The sequence below is a fragment of the Ambystoma mexicanum genome, chromosome 8 (assembly GCF_040938575.1).
Source record: "Ambystoma mexicanum isolate Mex_15411 chromosome 8, UKY_AmexF1_1, whole genome shotgun sequence".
Classification (NCBI taxonomy): Eukaryota; Metazoa; Chordata; class Amphibia; order Caudata; family Ambystomatidae; genus Ambystoma; species Ambystoma mexicanum.
The window spans coordinates 425,956,578-425,976,493 of NC_090929.1; the positions used below are offsets into that span (position 1 = coordinate 425,956,578).

At 46.4% G+C, this 19,916-nt stretch overlaps 1 protein-coding gene across 1 annotated transcript in view; it reads left to right on the top strand.

Moving 5' to 3' along the window:
* MASP2 (MBL associated serine protease 2) overlaps positions 1–19,916 on the top strand; it is a 345,387-nt gene that overhangs the window by 245,600 nt on the left and 79,871 nt on the right. The window contains exon 9 of the mRNA XM_069609941.1: positions 713–850. Coding sequence (XP_069466042.1) covers positions 713–850 — 138 coding nt within the window. The remainder of the gene's footprint in view (positions 1–712; positions 851–19,916) is intronic.

The window sequence follows — 19,916 nt, forward strand, 5'->3', positions numbered from 1 at the left end:
GAATGGGCTTCATGTCCCAAGCAGTCTATTGAAACAAAGAAACACAATCATCACCTGCGAGATAGCGCATTTAGATGGGACACTGGATTTTACCCATGCCTAGGTTCGAATCCACAGCAGCAGAGAAGTTTTAAAAAACCCACAAAGATGGCCTTTCCTACCGTCCTGAAATGGTACTCAGGGCCACATAAAGTAAGGGAACGATGACAGATTTCCCTGAAAAGTAAGGGAACATCGTACCCTTTAGTTCCCACCCACTTTGACCTCTGCATAAAATCTTTTCTTCTCCACTCCCCTCCCTGATACTCTCATTCCCTCCTCCACCTTCCCCTCTCCCCCCTTTTTATCCTCCTCTTCTTACTTCTTTGTCCCTGCTTCGTTTCCTCTTAAGTCCCCTCTCCTCCTCTCTTGCCTTCAGCTTATTCCACTTCCTGCTCCCCTCTTCCTTCCCCTCTCCACCGCCTCTTCCCTCATTTATCTTCACTGGCAAATTGTTCTAATTGCTGTATTACTGGTTTGACTCATATTTTGTAATTGCTTCTACTGTTATTGTATTCTTGTTGTTATAATGTAAAGCGCTTTGGCGTAAAGCGCTATATAAACACAATATACATAAACATAAACATAACAATCGGCATTGAAGAATAACCAGATGGGAATCAGCGACCCCTTTAATGCCTAGAACTGAACATGTACTGATTTTTGTTTCCAGTTGTCGACTGCGGCGAGCCGAGTGACATAGCCAATGGGATGGTGGCCTATGTGACGAGACCCGGAGTCACTCAGTATGCGTCAGTGATTCTGTATACATGTAAAGGACCTTACTACAGCATGAGAGCGAACAACAATGGTAAGGCATCTTCACACCATTTTCCAAGGTTCACTGTTTGGATTATGTATGGGAATGCCCTGGAAAACGATACCCAACCACTATCTGGCATGGTTAGTTTGATTAACCAGTCAAGATTTTCTGTAAAAATGCTGCATGTCTCGAAAGAGTAAACTTTGCAAGAACCATAAAACAATCCAAGATTCCACTGAAAATAAAATCCAGTCAGAGCATTGCTATCCATGGCTATTCCCTGACACTGGTCTTCTCTCTTAGCAGAAGACCTCAGCAGGCCCCATGCTGGTCTCCTGTCTAACAGATTAACAAATGAACAGAGCAAATGCACATTAGCAGAAAGGTGGTACAGGACACATCTACATTTTGATTACAGCTCACTCTTCCAGAGCTCTGGTCCTCTCAAGGCTGGACTACTGCATCAGCCTCTTTCTAAATCTCACTGCCTCTACTCTCCGTCCTCCCATCTCAAGCTCTCCGCTCATCCACCTCCAACTCTCTGAGGGTCAGTCGCTTTTCCAAGCAGAGAGTTGGGAGCAGATCTTTCTTCGGCTGGGACCTCCCTCTGGAACAGCCTCCCTGCCTCTCTCAAACTTGAGCAGAACCATTTATGGTTCTGGAAGCAACTCAAGACCTTTGACCTTGGTTCCGCTTTCTCTCTTCCTCTCCCCTGGTAATGATCCGTCTGTTCCATGCACTGGTTCACCTGGCCACCCTATGAACCTGGGTCCAGGTCCCTGCCTGTCCAGTTGCAGCGTGCACTGCCTCCTGGCTACCCCAGCACTTGTGGTCTGTATCTGTAACCCTACAGTCCCCTCTCCCTGCACTTACTAGCCATCCGTTGGCTGCACTTTCTGATTACCTGTACTGAGCCACTCACTGGCTGCACTTTTTGATTGCCTGCAATTCTCCATTCCCCTACCCCCTTTGCACTTCTCTCTTTCCCCTCCCTTTCCCCTTCCCTGCTCTTGCGCGATCTCAATGACACAAGGTCGAGTAAGATAGCTGTTTTGTCCTCCATCTGTCTCCCCCTCCTTGTCTTGTCGCGAATAGAAACACTTGTGTACAGGTGCATTATAAATGCCAAATCATATCATATCATTACTTCTATATCCCTGAATAGACATTCTGACGTTTAGATGCAGAGTACTTCTGCATTTCAACATCTACATTTTGAGTTTGTCTACCACCAGACATCTAAATCCTGAGTAACTTCTACATCCCAACATGTACATTCTAAATACGTTTGGTTTAAGTCCCAACATCTTAATTCTGAGTACTTCTATATCCCAACATTTAAATTCTGAGCATTTCTACATCTCAACTTCTAAATTCTGAATACTTCTATATCCCAACATTTGAATTCGGAGTACTTCTACATCTGAACATCTGCTTTGTGGGTATGCCTGCATGACAGCATCTACATTCTCAGCACATCTACATCCCAACATATACATTCGGAATACTTCAACGTCCCAAAATCTTAATACTGAGTTCTTGATATGATATGATATTTGATTTCTATCGCACTTGTGCACAAGTGTTTCAGTGCGCGACAAGGAAAGGGAGTGGAACAGGGGAGAACAAAACAATGATCTTACTAGGCCCAGTGACATTGAGAATGCGCAAGTGCATGGGAGAGGGAGAGGGGAAAAGTGCATGGAAGGGGGGGAGAAGTGGAAAGTGTGGAGCAAAGGAGAAACAGATACATAATAATAAATAAATAAATAATAAAGGCAACACAAATTGGTAGTGCAGCCAGCAAGTGGCAAGTGCTGGGTTTAAGGCAGCAGACAGGGTATATCTGATAAGTGCAGAAAGAAAAGAGGGGTGACTGTATGGGTACAGATACAGACCCCAGTGCAAGGGGTGGGCCAGAGGCAGTGCTGGAGGGTGACAAGGTGAGCAGGTACCTGGGCCCAGAAGACAGAGGGTGGCCAGGTGCACAGTGCCGAGAGAGACAGACCAGCAGGGGGTGGGGGGCAAAGGCAGAAGCAAAGAGGAAGATCTTGAGGTGCTTCCGGAACCAGAGATGGTTCTCCTCAAGTTTAAGAGTGGCAGGGAGGCTGTTCCAGAGGGAGCCCCCAGCCGAAGACAGAGATCCACCCCCAGCTTGTTTCATTGAAAAATGACTGACCCTGAGGGAGTTAGAGGTAGAGGAGCGAAGAGCTCGAGAGGGGAGGTATTTGCGGACGGATAGCTGAAGTTAATTTGGACCCAGTGCCCAGAAAGCCTTGTGGACAATGCAGAGGGGTTTGAATTTAATCCTTGCAACCACTGGGAGCCAATGGATAGATTTCAGAGCTGGAGAGATACAGTCCCAGGGCTTGAGGCCAAGGACAAGTCTTGCAGTCCTGTTCTGGATTAGTTGCAGAGGGTGGAGAGTAGAGGAAGGTAGGTTTAGAAAGAGGCTGTTACAATAGTCCAACCCAGAGAGAACCAGAGCTTGAGAGACAGTGAGCCTCTGGGGGAAGGAGAGGAAAGGCAGAGTACCTCTGAGGAGGTGAAGTAGGAAGTTTGACTTTTTAGAGACATCAGAGATGTCGGTGGAGAAGGAAAGTGTGGAGTCAAAGATGACCCTGAGGTTCTTAGCCTCACAGGTGGGGGTAGGTGGAAGGGCCAAGGGAGGCTAGTCAGAGAGTGAGCAGAAAGGATGGAGGTGTGCAGATGAGGAGGATCTCTGTCTTGCTTGCTTTCAGACAAAGATCGCTGGCGGCACACCAATCGTGAATGGCAGTTAGGCAATCGGAGATGAGAGAAAGAGAGGAGGTGGCAGAGGGCAGCCTGAAAATGAGTTGAGTGTCGTCAGCATAGCACTGGAAATTGGAGCAGAAAATGGCAATGTAGTGGGCAAGAGTTGGCAGGTATTGGTTGAAAAGCCAGGGCGAGAGGTTAGACCCCTGGGGAACACCACAGGTAGAGTGGGAGAAAGGTGATAGGAAGGACCCAAGTTGGACCTGTGAGGGTCGATCAGAGAGGAAAGAGGTCAGCCAGGCCAGAGCCTGATCGGTGATACCCAGGTCATCACGGAGGGAGATGGTTAAGCAGGATGGTATGGTTGACTGTGTCGAAGGCAGAAGAGAGATCGAGTAGGATGAGGACAGAGGGAATGTTAGAGTCAAGGTTGGATAGCAGATCTTCACAGATGTTCAGGAGAGCAGTTTCCGTGCTCCTGGCAGCTCTGAAGCCAGATTTGTGGTCGTGGAGACAGCCCACAGAATAGGAATGAAAGTTAAGCTGAGAGATGGACAGCTTTTCCAGGAGTTTGCCCAGAAAGGGAGTAATGGAAATAGGGTGATAGTTAGCCGGACAAGAAGGATCAGCTGTGTGTTTGTTGAGAAGAGGATGCACAAGGGAGTAATTCAGATGGGAGGGAAAGGACCCTGAGGCAAAGGAGAGGTTCCAGAAATCGGCAAGGGCCGGAGCAAGGGTATCAATGTGGTCTTTGATGTTTTAGAGGAACATGGATGAACCTGTTTTGACAAGGCTTTTATAGCTCGGACTTGTCTAGCGACCTCATCAGGGGAAAAAAGAGGAAAGGACGAGAAGGAGGGTGGGGGTGGCTGAAGGAGGGTCAGCATGCACAGATGGAGAGGGGAGAGGAGGGGGAAAGGGGGAGAGGGTGGACAGGATGTCCTGAGTTTTTGAGCTAAAGTGAAAGGCAAGGGCATTGCAAAGAGCTTGGGAGGCAACAGGAGGGGTAGAGACTGCAGCAGGGTTGGCCAGCTCCTTGTAGATTTTGAAGAGTTCGGCTGAGTTGTTAGATTCTGCAGAGTCACAGGCTTGAATGTGGACTCTCTTCTTGGTGAGGATAGAGAGTCAATATTGCCTTTGGGGCAGGCGACAGGCCAGTTTGTCTGAATATGAACAAGAAGTCCTCCATTTCCGCTCATCCACCCTACACTTACGTTTAAGTGTAGCTAGGTCAGAGTCATATCAGGAATTGCACTTGGCTTTGGACTTCAAACAGATCCTTATGACAGGGGCAAGAGCATCAAAAGTATTAGAAATAGAAGAGTAGAGCAGAGACAAGGCTGTGTCAGGATGAGAGTCAGCGAGAGGTGGAGGGGGGGAGAGAAGGTGGCGGCGAAAGCCTCAACTGACACATGCTTCATGGGCCAGATGTCCGAGAAGGTAGGTGGCAATGTTGGGGTAGGCTTGGCTTGGGCGGAAGAGGGGGAGAGATGAGAGGAGAGGAGGGAATGATCGGTCCAGGAGAGAGGAGTGGTCAGAGGGATGGAGAAGGGGAGGTCAGAGGAGATCAAGACATCGAGTGTGTACCCTGCAGAGTGTGTTGGGCCAGAGGGGTGGATGGACAGGGAGAGGGATTCGCAGAGGTCACAGAAGAGTAAAGAGGAGGAGCAAGGAGAGTCTAAATGGATATTGAGGTCACTGAGGAGGAGGAGTTGCGTGGTAGAGGCCAGGAGGGAGGAGGAGAGGTCCGCCCACTCAGAGAGAAATTAGGTGATTTGACCAGGAGGCCGATAGATAGTAGCCACAGTAAGAGAATGGGAAGGAGAGAGAGAGAGCCTGCAGACAAGGCATTCAAAAGAGGAGTAGGTCTGAGTGAGAATGATGGATGCAGGAATCCACTCAGGAAAGATCAGGGCTACACCCCCACCGGACCAGGAGCATCTGGGTGCGGAGAGGATCTTGTATCCATTAGGGAGGAGAGTGTCAAAGCTTGTGACAGAGCTGGCAGTGGACCATGTCTCAGTAAGACCAAGGACATCAAGGTCTGGTTCTTCAAGGAGGTGGCAGATGTCAGAGGAGTGTTTGACAGCAGAGCAAGAGTTGAGAGTGACAAGATGAAGAAGGTTGCCAGCCTTAAAGACCTTCTGGGGAGGGGTACGGATCAGAGGTACACCCTGCGGAGGAGAAGGAGTCCTAGGAAGGGCAGAGGAGGAGAAGAGAGATGGGCAAGGTAGCCAAGAGAAGGGGGGGGAGGGGACAGCAGGAGATGAGAGGAAATTGATGAGTTGAGGGAAGCGCCTATTAAAGAGGAGGAGATTGTCCTGAGGGCCTTGGACCATGACAGTGCCATTAAGGTAGACATTAATGATGACTTTAGAGGAGTTGAAGGAAGCCATGAGAACTTCCCAGCGAGTGCCACCATTAATGGGAGAGGAGGAGATAGGACAGAGCACAGAGATCATATGAAGAGTCCATAGATCCGGCAAAGCAACAACAACAAAGATGTCGGTGAGGGTCTGTCCGGAGGAAGCATTAGAATAAGTGTCGGCGATAGGAAGACCAGGGTTGGAGACCAAGATATCCTTTTTGCACTTCTTCCTGCCAGACGTAGTGAGAAAGGAAGGATAGTCAATAGAGAAGTAGTTGGAAAAGAAGTGGATATTAGGCTCCCCTACCTCCACTACCCCTATTTCATTGCAGGACCATGATAACCTGCGAATGGGCTGAAAGTATCTAAACATTTTATTAAGGCTCAACAAAACCAAGGGGAACTTTTTCCTCAAACATAAGTGTCGTTTGAATAAGCAACTTGGATTACTTTCTTTCCAGTTGGTGATTTAGATTCAAGATAAACGGCACCTAGCGCCCACACTAACGTCATTGATTTACATCCGTGATGTCATCGGCATCCCTACGCAATTACATCATCACGTTAGTAATTATGGCGGTATATACAGTGGCCATTTTGCGACTGTCCAGTGTTCCTTTCCAGGCACTAGGGATCTAATACAGCCATTCCTGTATATTTGAACATTTATGGTAAGCCACACATAGGGTAATTTGGTGCCTTATTACAAGCACTTGTTGGATAACCATTATGGAACCTAAAATCCTACCAATATGCATTTAGTTGTACACACCACTTTATGAATTGATGAGGATTGCCCTTCTTACTTAAGTGTTGGGAAATTGAGGAGAAGCGCACATTGTGATGGCCATTCCTCCGGAATACATGGACATCTATGGTAAGCTGGACATAGTCATATCTAGTACTTGATGGCCACCATTAGTGGAATTGACATTATGGGACCTGATAACCTACATATTTCTATTTAAGGAATTGATGAGGGGTTTCCTCTCTGATATAAGCGTCGGTACATTACCACTAGACAAGCCCATATTGAGGTGAGTGGATCACCCGAAACGGTAATTGAAAGAATATGTTCTTTTGATTATGGTACTTTATTTGCTACAATTGACAGAGATACAGGACCATATCACTAAGACTTTGGTTTTTAATCCTTAGAAGAGAAGGGGCTCCCACTGCAGCTTACAAAGCAGAAGTTCTTCTGGCCATTTGGCATATACCGTAGTGCAGTGTCCACCACAAGTAAGGGAGTAATTAACAGGATTCCACCCACCCTGTATTATATGAATAACATTCCCAAGCACATTCTAATACAGAGAATCCTTTGTATTCCAGCCTCTTAACAGGTTAACTCTTTTTCAGGCTGGGACCAGCTATGCATGATTAGAAGAACTAAGTCATATTAGAAGCTCCACAGAGGGACTTGTCAGTCCATGTTACTTCTTACATGTCCATTTACGGAGTAACAAGGTACTGATTATAAAACTTCAGACTGTTGAGCATGTGGAGACTATGGTAGAAATCTATCTTTATGTTCAACAAGTGATGATCTCACACTGATGAATCTTTCTACATGATTATCTTTTAGAAATCTTTAAAAAATTGTCCCGGTGAAGAGAGATTATTCTCGAAACGCGTTGGACCACACAAATAAATACATGTTATATTGAATTATTTCTGTACACATTGTGCTTTCATTTTATCTTTAAGAATTATTTAAAAATTACAGGATTACAAATACAAAAAGACTTGTGAATTTGGTTCATGGAAAATATTGATGGAATGTTTGGCTGAGTTTTTCAGCCTGTGGAAGTGTGCAGGGGAAGTGAGTCCCCTATTTTGGGAGCGTTATTCTTGTTCTGGTGCTGCCTCCTGTTAGACTGACTTGAGCCTTCCCAGGGGCTGTGTGTTGTGGGTACACCCTTGTGAATGAAGTCGGAGGTGAACTCACATTCTGTGTTATGGGAGTCTGGTTTCTGTGTGTGACACAATGCCCGAGACAGCCCTGACTGAAATTGACAATAATGTATTGTAGTGTGCTCAAAGGCTGAGTGCCTACCCCAATCCATATTCTTTGTTATGGGTGTCTGAGTGGAAGTGAATGGCCTGAATGCCTGTGAGCCTGATTGGCTGCCTGCCTGCAGGAATGCCCTTCTGCGTGATTGGTTGACTGAGCCTGGCTCAGCCTGAGTGAATGGGGACTAACTGTGTATAATAGGGGAGCTCTCACTCAGAAATGTGTTCAGAAGCTGAAGTCGAAGCTGAAACAAGAAGAAGCTGTTCCTTGAAACCCAGCTGGAGCAGTCTGCTGCTGCATTTTCTTTGTGTAATCCAAATGCTGCTGCGTACTTCCAAGTACTGATCCTGGGAGGACCTGCTGAGGAGCCTTCTCCACGAGCTACGAGGGACCATCGTTCAACCTGCTACTCTTCATCCGAAGTGCCCTGGAAGCCAGTCCTGTGTGCCTGCCATCCGGAGAAGGGGTCTTTGTGAGTCTTGAAGAGGAGTGCCCGGACATCTTGAGTTGACAAAGTCCATTGGTAGGACCCAGGGTCTGGAGGAGCGTTAGTGACTGCTGAAAGCCTGTTGCTGTCTAATGCCCAGAAGAGGGGGTATCCTGGCATAGTGCTGATGGATGCCCGGAGCTGTGAAAGTTTCAAACTGCCTAACAATATTTCAAGGGACACCTTGCCGTCATCACTGACCACTTTTTCCCACCGGAGAAGGTACAGGGTTGCCAAGTGCCGAGGAAGGTCTGCCGGAGGGTTTCCCACCACCAAAATCCAACAAAGACGTCCAGAGGGTCCAGACTTGGTGAGGGTCCAGACTTGGTGAGGGTCCGTGGTCCACTCCAATGGTCGAGTCCAGGTCACAAGACGCCACCCAGAGGTTGGTGCTGCGGCTGCAGCACCAAAGAACCAGAAGGTTGAAAACCGCGATATTTCTAAACGCGACACCAAAAGTGACCTAGGCACCTGTCGCCACCAGAAGTCATAGAAGGTCCCCAGGGATCCATTTCTCATCTGCCAAGCCTTTAAGGAGCCCACAGCAAGTTTCATCTTCCCAAGTCTTTTAAAGTCAGAGAAATCGTCGACCAAAAAGATCATAACTACTGCACTTAAGAAAAACTTTGGTTCCATTTTTCTTCTTGGACTCAGCATCCCAGTGTCTCCTTCTTCCAATGGGGGTCCATTCTGGAAGGGAAGCATTTAGTGAAACCGAGAAACTCTGCCACTTCGCCTGTCAAGGCAAAGGTACTGTGATGAAGAAGAGCATCTTCTAGCCTCAGGAGTCGTCCAGGGGTCCCAGATTTGTCTTGAATCCCGTTCTCCTGTGGCCTCTCAGGTACTTTGGGCTGGTAGAACCTTTAAGAAGAAAGTAGAGGTATTTGAACATTTTTGGACTGGGCTGTAAAAGACAAGATAAATTAATGCCTAACTTTTCCATTACAAGTTGCCCAAGTGGGGGATCCTCACACATAATTATTTATCTAGTCTAAAGAAAACATTCTGCAACTGTTCATAACTAACCTGCCTTTCTTCTGTCCACACCTAACATAGTGTGTGGACATTCCTTTGTGGGACTTGGGGACTCACCGTATTTAAGAACCTGCCTGCAGCATCTCCTGAAATCTTACGCCTGGCTGCTCGTCCATAGCTATCACTTAGAGAACCTTGGCTGGGGTGTTCTGTGCCTTTACCCTACCATATACAGGGCAGAAGTACAGATACACCCTCCAGTCTTTACACGCAGCATATGGAAGGAACTCTCATAGTTCTTTTGTTGGTTGGCCATTGTACTACTATGGGGACCCCAAGGCTCCTAACCAAGGAGCTATCAAAGGTGCTCATCACACCAAAGACTACCTGAGATTTCATATCCAAGGTTCCTTTGAAGGGCTGTCAAGGTGGAATTCTGTCAACATGGTTTTGCCCATAAAAGAACTGGCCCCTTCCTTCCATGTAAGACTTAAGGACCCTGCAAGGTCGCATACTGCAATTGATGATGTGGCTTTCCTGGCAAAGTAAGCCATTCCACGGCGTCATTCACAAGTCCACACCTGCTTCATCATTAAGTTGTTAGAGAGCAAGAACACTTCAGATTGTGTGTCAGCTTCCACTTCAACCTACGGTGCTTCATGCCCACACAATGCAACATTAGAAGGAGGAATCAGTCCAGCCCGTAAGCCTGTTTGTTCCCTTCCAGAAATTGCAGGAGAAGCCCGCAGAAGAAATATTGTGTCTATTCCTGCTCTTTTATGTTCATGTAAAGTTGACATCAATTTCAGTGCACATTCAGGGTCCCCTTGCCCTGGCACCTACTACTTCAGTTTCACAGACCGTGGATGACTTCATACCAGGTTTCACCTCACACCTGGTATGGCAGGCTTTAATGGTTCTGTGTGAATTTTCTGCCAACTGAGTAAAGCCAGTAAAAATGGTGCCGACAGCATTCGCTTTTTAAATTGTGTTTTTTAAAGGTGGATCCATGTGTACCTTTCAGACCCTTTCTCACAACCATCTTTACCTCTACCTGTTACCTTTCTATATGTGGAAATAAACGAGAATGCAGCCCATGCATTTTTTATCAACCACATTCTATTGCCAGCACATCCCCCCTGATATGTTTTTAACAGCTTCGGTGGCTCTTGCCACAATATTTTAATCCTCGGACACTGGAAAAGTCATGCCATCTGCTGCCATGTAGTCCTGCTTTGAGAAACTGGTTAGAGGGGCATCCTCCAACAGCCTTCCCCACTTAGCAAACCTCATGACCTCTGCAAGCAGATGCTGCCTTCTCTGATTTCTTGAGCCTGATGTGCAGCCCTTCTGGCGGCCCCATCTATCCCAGCCTTCATCACAGGACCCAGCACCAGGAAATGATGATGCTGATTTTAATGATTACCTCCTCTCATTCTACTAGAGCTTTCCAATGGAAGTATAAGTCATGGAGTTGTATTGTGTCTGACACGGCTCATCATTGGCAGTAGGAGTTTTGACTCAGGTTCGGTGGATCAAGGGCGTAGACAGCACAGATAGTCCAATGCACCTCGATGTCCTCAATGAGAAATAATATTCAGCAAGTCTCTTACAGAGTCTGCGTTAACAAAAAGATCAATGGTTGCTTGTGCTCACTCAGCAAAAGTGTACATGCTGTTGGACCCACAGACTGAGGCTTCGGTTGTGGCCCTTAGCTTCCTATGGGGAAAGAGCTCTTCATTCGATGTGAGTGTTGTGGTAAAAAGGAAGAAAGGTCCCTGATATAGGTGGGTCAGTGGCTATATCATCAAAATAACTCCCTTTCACCCTTATCTCCTCTGTCAGGGTCATAAGTTCCTCCTCCTTATCTCTTTGTGCAAAGAGAAGGGCAAGACGTATTTGATGTCTCTTCTTTGATTCTTTAAATTGCATAGAGTTAAACTGAGTGGCCTAGTGTGGAGATTTAGCACTTGAGAAAGAAGCAAGAGGTAGACAAAACTTACATAGAAAAGACATCCACCTGATCAGACTTCAATGTCCAATTCAGGGAAGACAAGTAACCAGCAGTGCTCACGCAACCATCGGGGCAGAGAACAGTGTGGGTTGCAAATGGCCTTTTCATTCTACAGGTAACTCATATGTTGTCCTTTAGTTAGCTTACAGAGAAAATACGGATTTGGGAATCTCACAATCTCACAAAACAACAATGATGACCAAAGAATAAATAATGACAAACATCTCAGTATAGTCACAAGTCTTACCACAGATCAAGGCCCAGGTCCAAGCAGTCACTGCAAACACCAACTCCTGCCACACCAGCCAATTACATGCATTGCTGCCAACTATTTCCTATTCTACGGCTCCAGCCAAGATGCCCAGGATTCCGCCACAGACTACACCATGGTCCCCCCTAATTATCATAGTACATGACATCTCACCATCAGTGCTTGTGTAGGAATTGGAGGGATTGGTTCATAAACTACTGCGCCTGTGCACAGTGGAGGGAAACTCTGTGGCTGATCTATCCCAAGGACTCTCCCATTTCTTCACCGTGAGGAAGAAATGTAACATCGGTCCACATACCATTCTAGATCTGTCCAATTTTAATCTTTTTCATCCCAACGAGAAACTGAAAATGTATATCGCTGCACATAATTTGCCTTTTCTCCAGATGGAAAAGACAGACCTCACTGTTGTATACAATTGGGTTTGTCCTCCTCGGGTCTATTGTTTTGGTTCATAATCGGAAAATTCCAGTAGATTTCTTCCTTTTAAACCCTCTTCTGTCCAAAAGACATTCACCAATGTTATGGCAGTGATTTCCTTATAATTTTGGCAGAATTAGCTGTGTATGAAACCGGGCTGGTCCACGCTCCCAGTCAGTTGGCAATTTAGCTCCAGTCCAACTTCTGCTGTCCATTTTTCTTGCAGGCAATGAGAGAAAATCCTCCCTTGTACCAACTGTAACCAATCCTAACCTCAGTCACAGTGAATTGCAATATGAAGAAATCTGGCAAGATCCTATGTGGTGATCTGGGGAAACAAACTTGCTCGGGGCTCCCAATTACACGCTACAAAGTCTGATATGCACCAGAGCAGGCTCAAATTAAGATTGGGGGCAACATGCAACCACTTGCAAGACTGACCTCTGGAGCAAGGATTAGTGCAGTAATCACATTGGTTAGAGTCATTTTTTAAAGACTTGAGTCATTTATACCCGTTACTTCAGAAAATCCTGATTTTGTTTTTCTTGGAGAACAACACTGACGTGTTCTTTTACAAGAAGGGCAGAAGTAGTTCCCACCCCGTTTGTGGGCCTACTAGGCTACATTGAAATCGAGCCATTTCACAAGATATGTTCCTCCAGATGTCACACTTGGCAAGTGTTCTGAACTAGAGTACAAAATCCCTCAGCAGACTCACACATTACATCCACAGGAAAGGAATGCACTCAGAGACAGTGCTTTGCATGTTTACAACTTGGGGTTCAGCCCCAAGTAGATCTTTCATAACGCAGTCCAAGAACGCACAAGCTATAATTTGTTGCTGGGAAAGAGCGTTCAATCTCTTGTTGATGCCCTCCCCAGTACTTGGAAGAATCGTTTCACTTGTGTGACCCACCTTTCTCTCTTCTTCCTAGGATTATGATACATTCACAATGAGCCAAGAATGCTACCTAGTTCTGATAGCTTCACATAAGCCGAGCCGATTCTGGTCATCATTCTCCTGTCGCAAGGAAGTCTGCTTCATGTTCATATCAGGATAGCCCTATTGAGTAATGTGTCGGAGGTGCTTAGTGGGGAGTCTGTTTCTTCATCACTTTATGGTACCCATGATCCTAGATCCATGGTACTTGAGCAACTGCCTTCCAAGACTAAAACCTCTTCCTCAGGATAACATGAACATCTTCCAAGCAGCCAGGATGCCTTCCACTCAGTTGCAATATGGCAGCACATAAATCTCATTCTGTAGCTGGGCCTAAACCTACTACATTAATTCCCTAGCCTGTTCTTTGGGCAGTGTTTTATCCGTTATTGACATCGAAAGACACCTCTCCATCAACACCAAATTATGTGAGAAAGCAAAAGGTGTCTCACCGATTAGTCCCTTGGGATCTGTCGTCCAGGTGGCCGGGGTACAGCCATCACCATAGGATCCAGACCCCGGGGGTGGACCAGTGTGGGAGGATCACCTGGATGAGGGTCCCTGGGGAGTGGGCAGACTCACACACAACCAGTCCGTTTGACATGTCCCAATATCAGGGTCAGGCATAGTCAGGCACTTAATCTTGATGACTCGCACCTGAATCCTGTTCCCTTTCCCCACTGGGATAAAAGGCGTAGCATGAGAGCTCATGTGGGTCAAGGTGAGTAAGGCGAGCAGAACCAGCAAAGCGGCAGGAGAACAGATCCTATGAAATTGGAGTGACTATGGAAGCAGGGCATAAGGGGCCAAAAGGCGAGAGAAGGGCCGTGGTCCGGCCAGCTGCAGAGTGAAGGTTGCACAGACTTTTCAAAGGAAACCTCCCCACTAACGCACAAGGTGAAGGCGGCCCTCCTTTGGGTGAATGACAGAGTTCGGAGGAGGCGAGCCGTGCTGTGCCTTAGCTTCAAGGAAACGCTTGACGAATGGTATTGAGCGCTGCCGGTGAGTGAATTATGAGGCCGATTGACATTATGGAGTGAAACATACCAAAGCATTAGATGCGGCTTGCATGGTTTGGTGAAACCGCGAGCGAAAGTACATTGTAACCAGAACGATAAATGCGGAAGCTGCGCGTGTCATAGGAAACCGTGTGAATGTGTTTAAGACTGGAGTAAGCTAAGAATAATGGAGTGGTCAGGTAATAGATTATTGCCTTCTCGAAAGGCTACGCATCCAGAGTGAAACTGTTAGATTGAAAGTGGATAATTGGAAAGACTGCGAATACCAGAAGACCTTAGGAGAGGCCAACCAAAGTAAAAGAAAGTCAAAGTGGTCATACAAAGGTGCAAGCAAATTCCTTGTACAAACGAAAGTCTTTGAGAAGTGGGAAACGGAGTGAACAAATGTAAAGTAAAGCTAAATGAACTATATTGTAAAAGCAAGTGTGAACCCAACGGAGCGCTGCCAAGAAAGCTCGGTGGAGTGAATCCTGCATTGTGATAAAGTTGTAAAGGCAAGAATGAACCCGACATAGGGATGCCAAATGAAAGCAAGGGAAATTGAATTCTGCATTCTGTTAAAGTGACTGAACAGTGGTGTAAAAACAATGGTGAACCCAACAAAGGGGTTATCACGAGGAAGCCGAGGAAGAGGAGAATCTCACATGGTGAAAGCTTGGGAAAGTCTTGTGACGTCAAGCAAAAGACATTGGGCCTCATTACGGGTCTGGCGTTAACCCTGCCACTGCTACCGGCAGGTTGCTGCCGGACCCGTAGAAATTTGCCAGGCATCTAGCCTAAGAGAGGAGAAGCCATCAAATAGAGTCCGGGAACCATTTCTATTAGATGGCACACAGTCATTCCTTTAAAAGACCCTTTTTAGTTTTGGCTATTAGGTGGCGCTGAAAGGGCCACATTCAAGCCGAAACTATGGTCATTAAAATAAGAGCTTTAGCATAAGAGATTCAAATATGGCCTTTGAATGAGAGTCTCTAATGCTTTTCAATGCAGATGACATTTGAGGATGGATTTGTGTTTGGCTGTGTCCCACCCATTTAACACCCATCGCTAAGTTAAATGGATGTGATTTTCCACCCATTTCCACCAATTTCCATTTAAAACCACACCTCTGTGGCACTCTTTACCCGCATTTGTATTATGTGCTGAATTTGTCAGCCATTTTTACTTCCAAAATGGCAGCCGCCATATGTTAATGTTAAGAAAAAGTAATTTGACTTAATTGATGCTTTAACAAATATTTACTGCAGCTTTTATTTATTTCATTTATTTGTACATGTATAGCAGCGTGCATTGTCCACTGGCATCTAGGCGCTAGTTGCAAAACAGATATAAGTAGATCAGTAGAGGAGTGGAGGAGGGAGTGAGTTGAATAAGAGAGTTTTAAGGTGTTTTCTGAAGATGTTGTAGGACGGTTCTCCCCATAGGTGTGGAGGTAGTTTATTCCCCAGGGACGGAGCCCGGACAGGGAAGCTGAAGCCACCTGCTTTAGCTCGTTTGAACTATGGTGTGACAAGGCAGTGGCTGTAGACAGTTCTGGTCGGTCTTGCTGAAGCATGTTTTTTCATGTTGTCAGCTAGGTAACCTGGGGTATCGTTTGAGAGATACAAGTGAGTAAGAGAGAATTTTGAAAGTGAATCTATCCTTAACATGGAGCCAGTGGGCTGTTTTTCTGGCATTTGAGATATGGTCACATTTGCCAATATCAAGGGGGGCTCTAAGTGCGTTGTTCTGGGTTGTTTGCAGTTTGCAAAGGTTTTTTTCCAGAGATGCCGCAAAGCAGAGAGTTGCAGTAGTCACGTTTTGAGCATATGAGAGCATGTGCAACTTCCAGGTGGTTTGTGGCAGAGAGGAAAGGTTTGCTGGCGTTGGTAAGTTGAATCACATAGCCTGCTGTTGAGGCAATATGATTGATGTGGTATGACATGGAGAGAGAAGAGTCAAGGTAGAGCCAAAGGGGCGACAGAGATTTTATGACCGTCGTTGATGAAGGACGTGAATTCCTGGGGGAGATTCTTCAGACGCGTCTGGCGCCCGACAAGGAGAAGCTACGATTTTTTTCATCGTCAGTCAGAGGCTGTGTGCGCCATCCAGGATTGGATGGTTTCGTAGATTTCATTCATCCTGATGGTGTCTTTCAGATGGTCACCAGAGAGCGGGATGAGGATTTGGGTATCATCTGCATAGTTAATATACAGGATATCCACGGTGTCTAGGAGGTTGAATAGTGGTTTTGTGTAGACATTGTACAGCGTGGGTGAGACGCAGGTGCCTTGGGGGACCCTGCAAGTGTTGGTGTGGCGGAAGCTTTGCACGAGAATACTCTGGATCTGTTTGACAGAAAGGAGGCGATGTAGTTGGTGGCTTCAGGGGAGAAGTGGGTAGCAGAGGCGAGGGCTTTGCACAGGATCGCATGGTCAACAAGGTTGAATGCCACTGCAAGGTCAAGAAAGAGGAGCAGCGATAAGGAGCCCCTATCATAAGCGAGATCGAGCTGGTTTTTTAGATCAAGGAGGGCTGTTTCTGTCCCGTGTTTAGGGCAGAAGCCTGACTGGCGGGAGCCTAGGATGTGGTAGTGCTCTAGGAAGGTCTGTATTTGTATGTAGGCGACTCTGTCCATGATTTTGAGAAAGAAGGGGGCTGTGGTGATGGGGCAGTAGTTGTTGGGGATAGCAGGGTCGAGGGTGGTTTTTTTCAGGAGCTGTGCAATCCAGGTTTCCTTTAGTGCGAGGGGGACGGAGCAAGATGAGAAGGAGGAGTTGATAATTGTGGTGATGAGGGGGAGTAGGCCCCCTGCGCGGTCTTTGACCAGGGAGGCAGTGTGTGCATCTCCCCTGTATCGAGATAGTTTAAGTCCAGGGATGATGTTTGCAAGGTCGGTGTTGCTGATGGGTTGAAACTTGAAGGGTGGGATGCAGTCACGGGTAAGGCTGGGGAGGTGGCCAGCTGAGAACTATGATACTTGTTTGACATGAATTTTTGATTGGAGCTGTTAGGTAGAGTTGCAGGCAGTACCCTCTGGGACCACTGCACACAATTAGGACTACAGGTGTTAGCCAAACCAACCTTTGGTATAAGTCTGTACCACACAGGTTTTGGTAGTGAGCTGAGCAGCCAGGCTTATCTCAAGAGTGAATGTGAGCAGTACAAGTAGTTACACAGAGGACTTTCAATCACAGTGGTTCAAGTGGACACTTATACTCAAGATTTCTTGGTAAAACGCTTATTAATTTATTACACAATCATTTAGAAAACATTGCACTAGAAGGAGGCAACTTAACATTATAAACCAATACACTTCAATACAAAATCCTAAGGTTTTAAAACAGTTTGATCTCCCATGAAATAGGAGCTAAATGGCAGTTCGGTTACTTAGAATGGAGCAAAAGGCACAAGGTAAGTAAAATAGATCGCATATACTTATTAGACAGTGCAAATAGTTTCTGTTCACCAGAAGAGTCCAATTCAAGTCAATAGCCCAGGCCAAAGTCAGTAGTGTTCAGGATAGGAAAGAGCAGTTCTGGTAGAAGTCTTTGCGAAAATTCTCAGAAGTAGTCACCTTTGAAAAAGAATCATGTGTCGGGTCACAAGCTGATTAGGCCTGCAAGTTGGAAGAGTTTCACAAACTTTCACCGCGAGAGTGGTGTTCTCTCAATCAGGTTGGCACAGTACCTTAGTATGAAGAGCAAAATGCAGCTGACGACGCGGTTCCTGGCAGGTCCTGCAGATCTCACTGTTCATGAGCCTCAGTCATGGGGGACAAGAGGGAGGACTTCGGGGGACTCATACACTACACAGGACCGTCGAAAAAGCAAACAAGATGGAGTCACTTCAGTTCCAGTAGTTGTAGATTAAAGTGCACAAGCTGGTGTCCCTCTCCCTGGTTAATCCTACCAGCCTTGAGAATGGTATCCAGGTGGATTACGAGTTGATTGGTCCCACCAACTCAAAGGAAGAAGTCGTCCTTGAAGGGGCTTCTCTGTCTAGATGAACTTGGCAATTCGGACCTACAGCAGGGCTTCACTGGGCAAACCAACGGTCCAGGAGTTGCAGCAGCCATCCTCTTCCAGCTCGTCTTCGGTTATTTCGTTCAAGTGGTCGACTCTGCTTTCCAGTCCTGGAGACTCACCTTTTAAACAGTTCTCTCCCTTTCATTCCAGCCAACCTGTCACTCATCCAGCAGGATGGCTGTCCTTGCCGGACAGTCAGCCAGCCAATCACACCAGAGTGCATTTGGGTCTCCTAGGAGACTAAGCACAGGGAGTTTTGGGCACCTCCTTCACTTCCTGCCCACCCCAGACACTCAGACGCCAGAGGCGGTCTTCAGTCCTGAAGCAGCCCAAAGGCATACGAACAAAGGGACCAAACCTGGTTTGCCGCGCAGGGACAAACACTAGAAGGACCTTTCCAAAAAGAAACACCAAAAAAAGAAGATCGGGACCTGTTTAAACAAAGGGGCTTAAGGCGCCATCTTGGAAAACATGGCCCCTGTGATTTTTAGCTACTGGTGTTCGCGGTCGGGAAAAATCATGGTAGTTCGTTGTAAAACCACTGCCACCAGCCTTTTCAATAGGAAAGGGTATCATTTGACTGCTACATGAGTATTTAGACACAGGGGATACTATGTAACCCCTCCACCACTCCATTGTAAGATGGTGTGTACTGGGTCTAGGAATTTGGAAAGAATAGTAAAGTCAATTTCACTTTACATTCTCTAGGAAACAGTAGTTTATCACAGAGAAGGTATTTAAACCTTTGGGAAGTCTAAAAGACATCCCTGTGTCACTGCACTGTGGGTGCTGTGTGACACAAATAAAAAAGATGATGCCCATAGAGTTGTTTAAAACTCCATAACCAAAAAAATAAACACAGAAAACACAGAGAATTAAAAGGTATAGAGTCCCAAAGTTCAGCAAAAAGAGCTGGGGGTCTCTAAGGTAGGGAGGAATTAGCACATTTTGAGAATTGTCCCAAACAGGAGCTGTGTGATTTTTCTAATGAAGGTGTCTTGAATCGTATTACACCAGGCATTGTCTTTAATGATGGCATCTGGGGGAGCAATAGGGGTTTCTAATTCATGGAGTATGGTGAAGAGTTTGCAGGAACTTGAGACTGCAATAGCAATCCTTTCATTGTATGTGGCAGCTTTGGAGGTGAGGATGAGCTGTTTGTAGTGGTGTGAGAGTAAGGAAATAAGGCTCCTATTCATTTGGGAGGGGGTTTGGAGCCATGTGGCTTCTGCTATTCGTTTAGCAGCCCTGACAGAACATAGTTTTGGGATGAACCAGGATTTGAGATGTGTAGGGTTCTTGGAGTTCTTGGATTTGATGGGTGCAAGTTGGTTGACAGCATTGAGAAGCAAGGTGTTTAAGTTATGTTACACATTGTAATGTATTTTGTATTCAAAATAAGCAAGTTACTGTAATAGTTACGTTTTGTTCTAAAATGTCTTTCAAAATGTCCATGTATTTGCTTGTGGGTGGCTAGTGTTTTCTGCTGTAAGTAGTACCTGATTGGATATGCTATATGTTATTTTCATTTCATTGGGTTTTTTAAAAGTGCTAATATATCAAATGGTGTTTCAAGGTGCCACAAGACAAGAAAGGCAGGGGGGACAAGGGAGAAAAAACAATAATGGTCCTACTAGGCCTTGTGTCATTCAGATTGTGCAGTAACAAGAAGTGCAGGGGGGAGAGGAAATGCCAGACGAGTGGAAGGGAAAATGCTAGGGTGGGAGGGCACGGGGGGATAGTGGCGGCATTCATGTGCATGGGGGAGGAGGAGGGGGAGAAGTGGGCCCCTGGGACTATGCAAGTGCTAAGGGGAGGCCAGGTGGGCAAGTACCAGGGGATGCAGGGAATGCAAGGAGT